The sequence below is a fragment of the Geospiza fortis genome, unplaced genomic scaffold (genome assembly GCF_000277835.1).
Source record: "Geospiza fortis unplaced genomic scaffold, GeoFor_1.0 scaffold23, whole genome shotgun sequence".
NCBI classification, from domain to species: Eukaryota; Metazoa; Chordata; class Aves; order Passeriformes; family Thraupidae; genus Geospiza; species Geospiza fortis.
In genome coordinates, this window is record NW_005054303.1 from 1,623,654 (window position 1) to 1,638,976 (window position 15,323).

The 15,323-nt window shown below is 40.1% G+C and overlaps 1 protein-coding gene across 1 annotated transcript; it reads right to left on the bottom strand.

The window, feature by feature from the left end:
- Window positions 1-371: 371 nt before the first annotated feature.
- Window positions 372-14,988, bottom strand: DDX24 (DEAD-box helicase 24). The gene is made up of 8 exons (XM_031066305.1): window positions 14,254-14,988; window positions 10,857-11,234; window positions 9,064-9,217; window positions 8,182-8,697; window positions 6,435-6,510; window positions 5,668-5,856; window positions 3,001-3,130; window positions 372-1,547 (listed from the first exon to the last, which is right to left on the bottom strand). Exons 1-8 carry the CDS (start codon window positions 14,984-14,986, stop codon window positions 1,324-1,326), a joined length of 2,400 nt encoding a protein of 799 aa, XP_030922165.1. The 5' UTR covers window positions 14,987-14,988; the 3' UTR covers window positions 372-1,323.
- Between the last annotated feature and the right edge of the window lie 335 nt (window positions 14,989-15,323).

Sequence of the window (15,323 nt, forward strand, 5' to 3'; positions counted from 1 at the left end):
TCTTCAGTAATGCATGAAAACAAGAGAAAAGCCCTCCAGAGACAGAGGGCTTCAATTATTTACACACATGAAAGAAAAAAGAGTTTGCTATTCTCACATAACTAGCAAGTCTCAACTCCACAGACAAATTTCCCTGGGTAGCTGAGTAAATTGGTGATTCTTGTCATGGCAGTGACACTGGTTCATTCCACACTGTCTGAGACACAGAAACTAAGCCTCACCCAGAGCCAGAAGGTGAAGGTTACCTGTCCTCCCACCAATACAGATTCCACTGTCTTATCTTTTGGGTACTTTTCCCCTCTCCTTGCCTGCTAAGTGTAAACAGCATCAGCTATGAGGGATTTAGAAATTTCAAGTAATTTAAAACAGACACAGGCTTTGAAGTTTATGGCAGATATAATTTAACAAAAATTCAAAATATATTTTTCTGACATATTTTAAAAAACAGTTTAAAAAAATATTTGCCCAGATCAGGTTAGAATTATTTAAAAGCAAAATGATCATGGAGCAATCTTCAAAAGTGACATTTCAAAACATCTTCTCTTCTATTACAGTGAAAATCATGGTTCTAACATGTTTTCAAATACAGGCTTAACTTCAAATATTAATCAAGAAAACACCGAGTAGCAACTTACTTCTTAGAAATCTACACATCTCCCAAGGTCAGTCCTGACCCATTGCCACCCTCACTTTTTTTTGCACATTCAAATGTATTAACATGGGATTAAGAGAATTAAACCTGGTGCAGAACAGAACAGAAATACTATCAGAGGAGAAAGAAAACAGGGGCATTTCCATAACCAGAACCGTAGACTTACTGGTAACATTATCTATATTTTCTGCCTTCCACACTGAGCTGGAGGCAGTAAAAGCCAAACCTCCCACTACCACCAGCTCAAACTGTACTTGCACTGTATATAGCTGACCTTCCCCTGTCCTTCAAAAACATTAAAATTCAAATCAAGTTTTACCATTAGAGTATACCCACAGTGAATTCCAGTCAGTAACTCTTACCCATCTCACAAAGTGGAGTAATTATCAGAACTATGTGAAAGCTAATTAACTTCTATTAATATAGAGATTTGTGAAAAAAATAAGAACATAAAAAACCAAGATCCAAGACAAGGTTCAACAGTAACTAACCAGATATTAATTAAGCCCTTTAAATCAGCATTTTGTTTTGTGCCTGCCTGCACAACCAATACACAGGCAACATCCTTACACAATCTGTCTTCTAGCTGGGTTCCTCCATAAGCACTGACAGCCTTGATTGAGGATAGTCCTTGCTTCTGTCACAGTGAATGATCTTGCTGTTATCTAATTTTATTTTACTGATTTCTTCTTCTTGGCTTGCTTTTTGGACATGGCACCTAGAGCTGAAATGCTCTCTGATGTCTGAGGCAAGAGTAGTTTTCCAGACTGTGTTGGGTACTTGGTTTTCATAAGGACTTTAAACAGTGGCTGGGACAACATATGTTTCAGTTGTTTTTTCATCCCCTTCAGCATCTTTTGCTTCTGGCTTTCTTCTTGCTCACTAGCTTTTCTTCCTTGGGGCAGAAATCAAAGACACAGAATGTTACAAGAAGAAAAAAACTTGCATTGCAGGTGTTTGTAAGACCTGATAAGGGCAGATGCTGACCCCAGCTTTCTCTCTCTAACAAGGTCACTCAACTCCCAGTCATCTGTGACATTTTCAGATCACCCAGGCTGTTCACGAGATAATGAGATCAAGAAGAATCCTGACTACTGAGTAACCATAGTTAAGGCCTGAACTGAGGAGAAAAATGAAATCAAGCTTGCTGTAAGGTAAAACTGAAAGCACATTACTAAATCTTTTGTAACTGTGTAAGAGGCACTTCACTTATGGCACGAATGACTGGGAGTTTAATTGGGCTCCAACAAGCCACACAAGAATTAGAGACTGAGTACACTTTAAAGCATAAACCTGGCAAGTTTCTGGGAGGCAATTAGAAAGTGTTTCACTTGAGAGTTACAATTTACTTGGACTGGATGTGCTATTTGGAAACTCATTCCAAAACACAGCATACTCAGATTATGTCAAAACAAGACAGCAGAGTGCTAGTTATTTAAAAGCACTCCTGAACAATGCAGAGAGAGATGGTTAGTGTTTGCTTGCAAAGTGGTTGAGAAGCAGCTAGTCCAGGCATGAATAAAGACATTAATCTAAACATGTTTCAAAATAAAGGCATTGGCATACTTAGCAGCTAACAGGTTAGAGCCAGACTAATCTGAAGTGACCTCTGCAGCAACCCTATTCAGCCTGCCTTCAAAGAACGGGTGGGAAATCATACCTACAGCTCCTGAAATATGAACACACAATGGGGCATCTTACAGTGCATCTAAGCTTTGCAAAATTTCATGGCATTGAACTAATAGCCACTTGCAGTTGTACAACCCTACAAATTCTCTCAGCTACAGCCTGAAAAATATTTAATTTTAAAAATGTAAGAAATTATTTACTTCTAACAAGCCACCAAAAATCTCATCAACTTCAATATATGTATCGGCCATTTAGCCCACACAGCTCAACCTACTTAAGGCTCACATAATATTTGGTGTTCCCTAGCACTTCCTGCTTGTTCCCACACAGAGCTGTCAGGCTCACGTCCTGATGCTTGACTACAAGAGAGTGGGAGAGAGAAGCAGAAGTGTGGAAATAGCCTTCTCTATGACAAGAGGGGACAAGACTCAAATCAGGACATACTGGGCTGCTTAGATTACTCTGAAATGTTTGCCAGAAGCTCACCAGTTCTGGTCCTACAACGTGTAGGCTTGTCTGCAACTTGCCAGAACAGTCACACCTCACTTCCTCAGCTCCAGCTGCCCGACCATTCTGAAACTAACACCATGCACCTCCTTTTGTTCCCCCAACCCCTGCCCTGCAGCTTTTGAAGCTTCTCTGCCATGGTGAGGCTTCTTCTGGACACCAGCACTATGGGCCCTACTGACCATATCCATGAAAAAACATTTTCTACTTGCCCATCAACATGTCATCATCAAGATCCATCTCAAGAGCCTCTGCAGCTTGCTGGAGCCAGGAGTTGTGTTGCTTTGCCCGACTGTTGAAAAATTCTGCCTTCTCAATCTGCCTTGCCAAGTTCATCCGTTCCTGCAATGAAAGTACATTTAGACATCATGATCAGGTTTAAATGTGGGGTACTTCAGCAGAGTAAGTATTTGGGAGCATGCACTGCAATGCATCTGGGGTACAGAGACACTTTTGTTCCCTACTCATGTCCCACCTAATAAACACATCATCATTCACTAGCATTTTCCTTCCTTAGATCCATGATAGAATCCAACTTCTTAAACATCTCAACTACTAAACATACCTGAATGTTAACTCAACTTTCTATGAATGAATCATTATAAACACTTGAGAGACATCAAGAACAAACCATGATTCAGATACCAATCATTTCCAAGTTACATACTTATATAGTACAGCTTGATCTCAGAGTTATTAGTCCCAGCAGTAAGAAGCAGCCAGTACTTTCATTCCACTCTGAAGAAAGTAAACTCCTGCAGGCCATATGGAAGGAACAGATCATATTTTCAGGAATGCACCTGGATCTTGTTTAGGTACAGGACAGAATGTCCTGTCCTTCTTCCCAGCTGCACACAGGTGGAACAAAGATGTCCAGCAAACTTAACCTGACCTGCAGGCTTCCAGCTGGGCCAAACAAATAACTAATTCTCTGTGGAAAGAAAATCTGCACTAACAGTAATTATGAACCACCTAGAGGCAAGTTCTACTCTTGGAATATGCTTGAAGTTGCATAAAGCAAAACCATGCAGGAATCAGAATAGTCAGGTGCTGCACAGTAACAGCAGCAGCCAGGACTGCCAGGGTAATTACTACAGAGAGAGAGAGAAGGATTAACACTCACAGTGGACTACTAAATCAGTCACTTGTTAGATCATTACAAGAAATTTGAAGTAACATTTTCCATCTCTGTAAAATTTAAGTCCTCTTTAAATCTGTCCTGGTTCAACAATTCTTTTCCTCTCAAGTGAAACCCCTTCAGACTTTTCCTGAACCTGAATGAAGGCATGCAAAAGCAGAGAAGGAGTGTGCCAACGGGACAGACATAAAGAACCAGCAGCACTATTAGTCCCAACTACAATGACTTTGTGGTTAAACCCGGGACAAAGCATAAACAAGACAGGACTGTTGCAAGGGCTTATGAGGCTGGAGTCCTGCAACTACAATCACAAAGATCTCTTCTGGGGAGAGGGAGCACTATTACAGATAGGAGAGATGACTGTGAGATAGTGACAGGAAAAAGAAAGTGCAAAAACAACATTTATTTGCCCATTAATTGACAGAGCATGATAAGAGCCAACAACTACTCATCAAGAAACACAGAAGGAACCTCTGAAGCAACACTCTTCAAAATAACAGATTTTTCTCAGTAACTAGTAACATTTAGTGGGTGGAAGGGGCAATGGGGGAGACAGGGGTGGAAATCAGATTCTCTTCATTACTACCAAGAGGAGAAAAAAATGAATCAGTGGAAGCATTTAATTTGATTTTCTTTCCTCTTTCAGAAAGCTGCATTTCCTAAAAGAAATACAGTATTTGCAATAAGCCTGAGTTTTGAAACTTCCTGTCATTATTCCCAAGGTGAGGATACTGCTGTTGCTACTGGGGTAGACCCTGGGCTCAGTCCAATTTTGATTTTCTTTCCTCTTTCAGAAAGCTGCATTTCCTAAAAGAAATACAGTATTTGCAATAAGCCTGAGTTTTGAAACTTCCTGTCATTATTCCCAAGGTGAGGATACTGCTGTTGCTACTGGGGTAGACCCTGGGCTCAGTCCAATCCAAGTAGGTAAGCCTGAATTAAAATACCATGAGGAAGACACCTGCTGCATTATCTGACTGCTTGCACTCTTCTCTGTCCTCAATGATTGTGCAATATTCAGACATTTCTACCCCAGCTGGATTCCTTTAAAAACTAGTATTTAAATATGTCCCATTTGCGTATGACTGACCATCCAAACTGCTAAGACAATGCTGAGACATGAAATAGTCTCTTATTAAAGAAGTAGAAAATCTGCAATGGCTAGCTAGATGCTTTCTTAAACATGCTGTTTTGTAAATTCTAACCATTGTCTATCTTGTGAGTTAGTCGCTGAATCCTCTTTAAAATGAGCAATAACCTAGGAAAGGGAAACACAGTCAGTTTGACAGGGTTCAGTGGCAGCTGTGGCCTCACAGTACAAAAACTTTTAGAAAAGCAGACAAATCACAAATTCAGATGGGAAGAGGCAGGTGAAGACCACTGAATATCCCTGGACCTGCTACTGTTCTCTAGTCTGTTCCTAACATAAGAGGCTTTAAACAATGTACTTAGCAGAGACATCCCAGCTCCACAGCCACAAAACATATCCACTTCCCTATACTGTTTCTGGAAAAACATAAGAGATGTTGATGTTTGAACAAGTTTCTTGGACCAGTCATTGATGAGAAATCATAGATATTGCTTAAAAAAATATAAAGTGCAATCAACTTAATTTTCTAATCCAGATCCTCAAGAGTAAACTTCATCTGAAACCTGGAAAGAACACGACAGGCAATACCATATCAATAATATAAATAAGGAAGCAACTATTCAGGCTGCAAAAAAACTGTTATTTCTTTACCTTAATAGAAGTCATGCACTTGGCATCAACTGGGAAAAATGGCAGCTCTTCGCTCTTCTCCAGTGTTTTATAGATTTTCCGAAAGTTGATCAAGTCCTCGGGGCCAATCAGCAGCAGGCTGAGGCCCTCCTGGGCAGCTCGGGCCGTGCGGCCGCTCCGGTGCACGTAGAGCTCCGAGGTGCGAGGGACCTGCGGGAAGCCAGAGAAGCCATGCAGCACAGCAGCCAGAACAGCAGCCTGGCAGGCCTTGGACAAGAGGCTGCCAGGGAGTACTGGGTTTTACACACAGTACATTGCATGTAACACAGATGAAAATAATGTAAAAGATGATGTCAGGACACACTTTGTGTTCTCTGAGCCAGAATTTTTCCTTGCGCAATATTTTGTGAGTCTCTCCTAACTTCTGACCCTCTGTCATTTCATTTGCACAGCAGGAAAATTTTTTATGTGTCTTCAGAGAAGAGTTATAAGACTGAGTAATTTGACACCTTTGGATATCAAAGGTAAGCAAAAAGCAAGGAGGATCATATCTATTATGTCATTTCTGATACATAATCATACATTCATAAAATGCTACCTACAGTCACTGCAGAAATGAGATCTTTAAGTACAAAGCACTAAGGACAGTTAAATGATTTAATCTCTATAGTTGGGACTATACTATATATGGGACCAAGAATTACAGCTTTACAGTGTTCAGGATTTGGATTAGCAAAAACTTCTATCAAACCAGAATAGTAAAAGGAAAAATATTAAAAATGCTTAACCTGGTAGTGGATGACATGCTGGACATTAGGAATATCAAGACCACGAGCTGCAACATCTGTTGTCAGGAGGACACAGCTGAGAAAGTGACAAAATTTAATGAATGCAAAATTGAAGAGCAAAAAATCTGCCAAGGAACATAAAATACAGCAACCAAGAATTCTACCACAGCAGTTTAAGAAATAGGTTTATACTGTATTATCTGTAGGACACATGCATTCTTTTACCAACTTGCACTTAAATACACTCTCAGTAAATTAAAACCTAGAAATAAAGGGGGGAGTTCTGCTCTAACAATTACTATTTCTCTTTATTGTTAGACAAAATGAACTACTCAAAGAAGTTGTTCTTTTATATAAGCAGTCTCTACAGAGACAGCAGTCTCCCCAGGATATGGAACAGTTTGTTTTAAAAACATCTCCCAGCAACTGAAATGAGTAACTTTCAGGTAACAGAAATTTGTTAAGATTTCATGGCATCTGACTGCATACTCAATTGCTACAAGGTTCAAAGCAGAAATAACAACAGAAGATTCTACAGCTTGCAATCTGCACAAGGCCATGAGAAATGGTCTCATAAATTTCTTTCCTGCCTTGGAAATCTGCAGTCTCTGAAAACACATCACCTGACCAATGCAAATGCTATCAATACATTTGCCAAGGGATGCTGCAGCTCCATCACAGCAATTGAACCTCTGTTCTCCATGCCTGGGTGTATTAACAAGGTACAAACTCCCAGACAGCACGCAGCAGTTCACAGCAGGACTCAACTGTGAGGCTTCTGCACTATGGAAGTAACAACACTAAAAATCTCCTCCCAAAGGCCGTGCCAAAGACAAGCCAAAGCAATGTTTTCTAAAATGGCAGGATGGGTCTGCTTGGGTAAGCCCTGGCTGCCCACTACTGCTGAAAGGCACAACTGCCATTCTTCTGCATTGCTCAAAGATACTTTAACCCTTGGGATACTGATTTCTATAATTAAACCTGCAAATGAGTAATAAGTGGTTAATTTTCTGATGGTTTAGGGGGATACAATAACTTACAGAGGATCAAATGAGCTGCAGAGCACAGATCTGGGCAGAGCTGTGCAGGACAGTTCTAAAAAAATGTCTGAAAGGGAGTGACAGCTCCTTCAGCAGCAACAAGCTCCCGGACCACAGGCTCTAGTGGACCTCAGGAGATCTCTAGAAAAATCTCCTCTTCAAAGCAGGATGAGCTGCAAGACTGGACCAGGTTGCTCAGGGCTTTTATCCAACTGAACCTCAAAAAACTCCAAGACAAGCAGTCTGATCCCATCTCAACTGTCCTCACACAGAAAAAGCTCTCTCATATCCAGCCTGAATCTCTTATTTCAATTTGCACCCATTGCCCCCCATTCTCCCATCAAGCACCACTCTGAAAAGCCTGGCTCCATCTTCTGGATAACCTTCTTTTATGTTGTCAGAGGGCTGCCACTAGCTCCCCACAAAAAACTTTTCCTAGGTAATACAAACACCCAGTCCCTTCAGCCTCTTCTCTTGCAGAGCCCGTGCTTCTTGAGTATCTTGGTGGCCTTCCACTAAACTTGCTCCAGTTCATCACCTTAACTGTGAAATCCTTAAACATTAATATCTTGGGCTCATGACCAGGGGACTCCCATCCTCAGTGAACTTCCCCAACCTGCTCCTACTCTAACAGAGTTGTTCCCCTTCACCACCACCCTTTATGCAATTTCTTTTTTTCTCTACTAGGAAGTTGAAAATCAACTCACCTCTCTCGCTCAGCAAACCTTTCCAGGTTTTTCAGCCTTTGCTTTTGGTGCATGTTGGCATGCAAAGGAAGAGGATCACAATTTAAGATTGTGAGGAGAGAACTGAGGCGTTTTACACAGTCTATGCTGTTTGCAAAGACCATGGTTCTTCCTGGATACTGGAGAAGAAAGTAATAGAGATAATAGTCCTTCTCATTTGTGTTACAGTGGATTCTCGTTTCTGTCAGTGTCTCAACAGTAGCCTCCTTCCTTGTTAAGTCTATTACTTTGGGTTTGCCCTTTATTCCTACTTTTTCCATTAACAATTCTAGTTTGGTCTTCTTGTCCATCTTTTTAGCATTCTTTTTTTGTAAAACTCTTGCAGGAGTCTGATGGACTAAAGTCAAAGTGGCAGAAAAAACAAAAGTCTGTCGTCGAGGGTTATACTGTGAATCATTTAAGATTTCCAGCAGCTGAGACAGCTCTAAGAAGTGACCTTTCTCAACCATTCGGTCTGCTTCATCAATCACAAGGCACCTGTCCAGTAGAAAACACACAGTAAAAATACACTTGTGCAGCTAAATACAAACCTGATACATTTAAGAACAGCTTTTCCTGCTAAACACATAAAGGATGTTATGGATATAAAATCAAAAGAAACACCAGGTATGCTGGAGCAGCTACAGTAGCCTTCTGCATTTCTTTTTAAAAAATCAGGTTTTTACTACTGTCTTTAACTGACATATCCCTCCATCAAAATAACCAATGTGCGTTTCAACAAAACACTGACACAGATATAGGTGATCTTGTGTAGTCTAAATTATTAAATCTGTTAGTAAACCTAACCAGTATGCAGGGCTGTCCAGTTCAGTATCCAGCAGTCATCTGAAAAGGCCCCTTTACCTGAGCTGCCGAAGATTTGAAAGATGTGGATGTCTCTCTTTAACCAACTCCCACAGACGGCCTGGGGTTGCAATTACAATTTCTGGCTTTCGATTCAGCACACGTTCTTGCTTCTGTGCAGCCATGCCTCCCACTAGGATTGCAGTCTTAATGCCTAGAACATATAAATAACAGATTTTATTTCACTCATTTACCAGTGAATGTTTTTATATATATCTGCTTCATGAAGTGTCTTAAACAGTCTATATTGCAACTTTCAACAAGCATTTTGGCCAGGGAACTTCAGAGGTTTTATGTAACACTGAGCATAGAGAAATGCACTCAATTTTACAGAAAAATTCTCATTACAGTTAGATGCCAAGACTTAGTGCACCAGTGTTTCAACACCATGAAGAATCACATCCATAGCTGTTAGTTTTGTTTACACAAATTTCAGAGTCTCGTGTTTACTCAATTATATTTGCCTGAACAAACATATTCCTGTTAAGAATAACCAGAAGATCCTTTCAAGAATAAGACTGAGAAATGCTTGTCTTGCTAAATAGCTTCTCATTTGCTATGGAATAATCCTACAAGGTATGCTCCCACCTGATTACTGATTATTGCACAGTAGCACAGACCTCGTTAGCTTTAAGTAGATTGCAGAGGTACTAAAAGGAGTTTATCTTTGGAAGCAGACTCCACACGTGCCTCATTTCATCCTATTTCTTCAAAGAACACACTGGCCCCTGATAAACTCAATGCTACTGTGCAAGGCCCTTACAGTATCCCAGCCTCCACTGATCTCTCTTCTGGACTACTTGTGAAACACTACAGCAGTTTTTTTTTCCCCAAAGTGAGTTTGAGGCCATAAAAAGTCCACATCAAAATATTGCCTCTCCTGCTGCAGCAACTATATTATCACTTGGGCAGCAGATTTTTATACATAAATAGCACTGCTACTATCAGAACTGTATGACATAAATTGATTATTTCAGCCTAGCAGTTAAAATAAGCCTTGTAATCAGATGCAGACTGAGGAGCACAGCAGGACATACAGACACCAAAGAAAGATGGGCTTAAAAGTAGTGTGTTGCACTACATAACCTCTTTAATAAATAAACAATTACTGGTACTGGAGAAGTGGAGAGAATTGGGAAAAACTCGCTGGCTTCAAAAGTTTCATGGCCTCACTCATTCACTTAACAGATGTACTGACTTCTGGTTTGGAAAGGAAAGGAAGAGGGGAGAACTACTTTTGTCAGTCATGTTATTTAGTAACACTTCTGTGGCTTGACGGCTGCAGGAGTTAAGTCGGACAATCCAGCAATGCTATCTACCCTAAATATTTATGGCCATAACTTTTTTTTAAATTAGATACAATAAAGTTATACATATACAGTATATACAAAGATTGATATACTTGTTAAAAATGAAATTTTATATATATTTTATATATAATGAAATTATTAATTATATAGAGCCTACATTACCCAAAACAAGAACAAGGTTAGCTTTGCCAGGTATCTGTTACTGATTCTGTGTTGTGAGAGCATAAATCAATACCTCTTTGAAGGAATATACAATTTAAAGCAAAATAGCTCACATTAACTGCTTACTTCCATGTGCATCTCACTGAAGAATCTCTATGCATTTCTCACACATCAGTGGCTAAAAACTCTAACCCTCAAAAGCTATACTGATTTTATGACCTTATGGAAGGAAGTGCAGCGCACATGCTGGCTCAACACCATTGCCAAGATCCAAACACAGTCTAATCTGGCTGTGGAACATGGCCTCTGGGATTTACATACCTGTAAACTTTGCAACTGCATCAATGTGGTGCTTTACTTGTACAGCTAATTCTCTTGTAGGAGTAAGGACCAGTCCTAAGAGAGGTCTGTTTTTATCAGATCCAACAGTGAGTGTCTCGTCATTGGAATCAAATTCAACATTTTCCAGCACCCTCACACAGCCTTTTGTGAAAGATGCATCATCTTCATCTCCGCTATCTTCAACCTGCTGATGGGTTAGTTTTTCTGCTTCATCCTCATTTTCCCATCTTGGTTCATCATGATGCTGATGGGACTCTTTAGAAACACTGTCATTTCTGGTTGTTGAGTTATTTGATTTTTGCCACTGCAGCACAGAGTGAATCATCGGAATTGCAAATGCAAGCGTTTTGCCGCTTCCTAAAAAAAAACAAACAAGAAAAATAACACAGACTGACAAGTCATTTATTTGAAAAGATGAGAAAAGCAACAGCCAATCACAGACTGTTCTTAAAACACACCATTGTAACAGATGCAAACTCATGATATTTAGAAGACCAGAAACTTGCAGCAGTAGCATCTTTTCTCCTGTTCCTTTTGTACATCTTCATTCTCCTGTTCCTGGGGAACACGTATTTTTCCAATCTCTAGCAGGTCAGGCATATTTATTTGTTCTAAAAGTGTTTTTAAAAAGCTGCAGTTGCAGTCAAGATATTTTTAAAGAACTGTGTACCCATAAGGAGAATACCATGCCCTAATTGAAAGTTCTAATCAACATTCTCCAAATAAAGGAATAGCAAATGAGGCCAAGGACAAACTGGAATGCACTTGAAGGATTATTAGCTTCCATCTTCAATTTATAGTCCTGTATTTACAACTTTCTAAGATACTGTATTTTGAAACACTCCACTGTTTAATTTCCTGATCTAGCACTGGGTCACATTTTTATAATCAGAACACACACATCTAATTTAAAAGAGAGAATTCACTTTGGAGAGACAGGGATTGTCAAAAGCAAGTTTAATTGCAGGGGTTCACTGTACTAACTACAAGTTACATCCCTGCCACATATTTCCTTCTGAACTATCTGTCAGTAATAAAGACATTAGGAAAAGCCTGGTAGCACATCCACCCCAGTTAAGCTTTTTAGATGTAGCAGTTCACTAATCATGAAAGCAGCATCCAGAGTACAAGACACTATTACACTATGCCTGTAATAGGCTACTGCTGGAAAGCAGTCCTCGGGAAATCTCATCTCAATTCCTTCCATATCAAAAAGCTGTAAAGGTTTGCCAATACAGCAACACAGAATTTTGCCTTTTTAAGGGGAGAACCTTAATATGAGTTAATACAGATAAGCCCAGTGTCATTATCCTGACCAGCGTTGCTGCAAAGTCTTGTATCCACTTACTCGCCTTTCTGCATGGCTGGGAGGTATTTTATGACTTCTGCCTGCACTTGAAGTGGGAAATGTTTATAACCTGCAATAAGGCTCTTGGAATACAGAATATCTGTTTTTAAAGTGAAGAGCACTGCTGATTTTGAATTAAATGTAATGCAGTTTGCTGGTGCCAATGTCAGTACTGCACCCACACAGATTATGGCTGTGATAATCAGGACTATTCTACAGGCACTAGATTCACCCACAAATTAAACAAATTATCACCTCACAGGACATGTTATCTTTACAACACACAAACCACAGACACAGGCGTGCAAAACCAGGAGGAGTTTTTTAGTACTACAGTTAAGCCAATTTGTGCTCTTTTGAGCAGTTTCATATTGTATAAAATTTCACATAGATTTGGCTCCTTTACCAGAAACTTCACTACTTCTACATAGTAATGAACAGCAAGGCTTAGACCCACTGCAAAATCAAGTCTTGATATTCCCTTTGTCTGATCTGCACATGGATCTACTGCCATATCAAAATCTTCCCAGTCTTCCCCGTGTTGCAACTAGAAAATATTATTAGTTCTTCAGCTTTGCATATTCCTCCCTCAGGCCCAATGCTAAGAGGTGCTGCAGGATGCAGAAAAAAGAACTAGAGAGTTTCAACCTCTCCCAACTGCAGCACCTCCTTACAGGCAGTTGTCCACATCTCTCAAGTTTCTACAGGAACGTGATGATCCGATGGACTCTCTGGGGAGAATCTAGATTTCACTCATGAAAGAATAAATGAGCAAAACACATTCCTACTACCTCAGGGTTATGCAAAATTATAAAGCAACCACACAGCCTGCCAACAACCATGCATTCCATTCTGCAGTTAGAGAGGAATTTGCTTACCAGCACTGCCAAAATGGCACTTTTTTGCAGTACAAAACCACCATTTAAATTTTCAGTTCCATTTTTAAAAACACTCCCTGTGGGGCTTTCTAATCTTAGTAAAGCTAATAGCATCAACGCAGCTTCTAATTAAAATAAAAATGCAAATGACTGCATATCTTATTAGTTACTATACCTTCTTGCTGGAGAGCAGTAAATGACTTTACAGAGAAGCAGTGAGATAAAGCAACTGGAACAAATGAAGACAGTCTAAAGGAAGCTTTTAAACCAAGACAGCTTCCAATTGTGCCTCCTATCTCTAGGTGTTTTAGGGAAAAAATGTTGCTAAAAACAAAACTTCAAAGGTATGAACTGCAAAGTTTGAGGGAACACAACATTCTGAGACTTCATAGCATGAAGTAAACAAGAAGCTATTACAAATTTCATGAAGGCTAGCAATGCTCAAAGCATGAGCTGAGCACAAGATGGACATGAATCCACCTCTCAAATCATTAAAGCAATAACTCACTTTAAGCACATTAAGCATGGAGAAGGGCTGGTGACAACAAAAAGGCAAAGCCAGGGGACAGAGCACAGGGTGGGCACTTCTAGCTCTGAGCAGGACCTGGGTCATATTCACACTTAACACTGTGCCCAGGGTTTATTCACTGCTCCACACTAGCATGAATTATCTCCACAGGAAGCTGGGAGCACATGTTTGGCTGCTGCAGAAATGACCCTGCTTGCTTATTAATTCTGCCTTTTGGACACTATCACCTTACCATTCCCAAAACAGGAAGCAGTTTGACAAACAAGAAAAGAGACTTATGTCAAAAGCACAGAAACTCATTGAGATGACAAAGCTTTGCGTGCTTTGTAAAGATGGGATGTTCACATGTTTACAAACGCGTAAGTTTCAACATGGAAGTTTACAAACACGTAAGTTTATGAACATCTAAGTTTATAAACATCTAAGTTCCCATGCTTACAAACATGTAAGTTTCAAAGTTTTCAAACTCTACTAATACTCTGGATATGCAAAAGACAAAAGCTCTTTTATAATACAGAAAAGCTGCTTCTTCTGCATATAAAACCTTGCAACCTTGCAGCTACGTTTTAAGGAGAGAAAGGGATGCTCCCAGCATACAGGATCAGCTGAACAGACTTGTACCTGTTTCTGCAGCACCAAGAACGTCCATATTATCCCGAATGGCAGAAGGCAAGGCTAAGGCTTGGACAGGAGTTGGAGCACTAAACCCCAGGGAGCTCAAGGCCTGCAGCACTGGCTCGGGTACAAACAGGTCTTTCCATGCAGACACATCAGCTTTCTGATCAGTTGAGGCAGATAAAACTTCTGTTGTCCAGTTTTTGACTTTTTTAGAAGTAGCTACTGATGGAAGGCCTTCCTGTGCTTGAAAAGCCTTGTTTTTAGGCACCTTCTTTTTCTTCTTCTTTGGAGTGTCTCTTCTGCTTGACATGCTCTCAGTAACATGTCCATGGTCCTCACAATTAGCTTCTTCTTCGATCATTTCATTACACTTTGCCTCTTTATCAACCAGCACATCAATTTCTGCTGCATTAGGAGTACTGCCTTTATCTGTTTGGCTTCTTAAATCTTTGTTTTTCTTTTTCTTTTTTGGAGGAACAACAGGTTCTTCCAGCTCCTCACTGCCTTCTTCAGAAGCACTCTCAGCCTTTCTCTTCTTTTCTTTTACTTTCCCCACTTTGGAAGAACTGACTAGCTTGTAATCTGTGAGCTCCTCCAAGCACACTATATCTCGAAACTCCTCCTCAGCAAACAAATTGGGGTCGATTGGCACGGTTTTCCATTCTCCTACTACTTCAATGCCTTTTCGCCTCAATTTAAAGGAAGATCTAAATCTCCCTCCTTTTCTGGCCTTCATTTTTTACCTAAAAAAGAAACCGAGGGAGAAAAAAAAAAAAGGCCTTCAAATACAAAGAATGGAGACCATCTTGATATTCAAGCAAACGGGAATCCATGGAATAATTATACTTCTTTTTCAGATATATCAATAACATAACTTATATATAACTTCAAGCTAATATATATATATATATAGCTAAAATATAACTTAAACTATAACAAAACTAAATACAACAGGCAGGCCAGGCCTGCTGCGTCCCTCCTGGGACACCTCCGGAGATAAAAGCAGAACCGCTGGATAAATCCCCTCAGCAGGCCGCGCAGCGCTCCCAGCCCTGCCCGCCCCGGGAAGCACC

Excerpts from the sequence above, each read along its gene's own strand:
- DDX24 (XM_031066305.1), bottom strand. The coding sequence starts at position 14,986 with ATGAAGGCCAGAAAAGGAGGGAGATTTAGATCTTCCTTTAAATTGAGG. Across the intron at positions 5,857-6,434 it reads AGCATGTCATCCACTACCAG|GTCCCTCGCACCTCGGAGCT; the intron begins GTTAAGCATTTT and ends GGCTTCCCGCAG. Across the intron at positions 1,548-3,000 it reads TGATGATGACATGTTGATGG|GAAGAAAAGCTAGTGAGCAA; the intron begins GCAAGTAGAAAA and ends TTCTGCCCCAAG.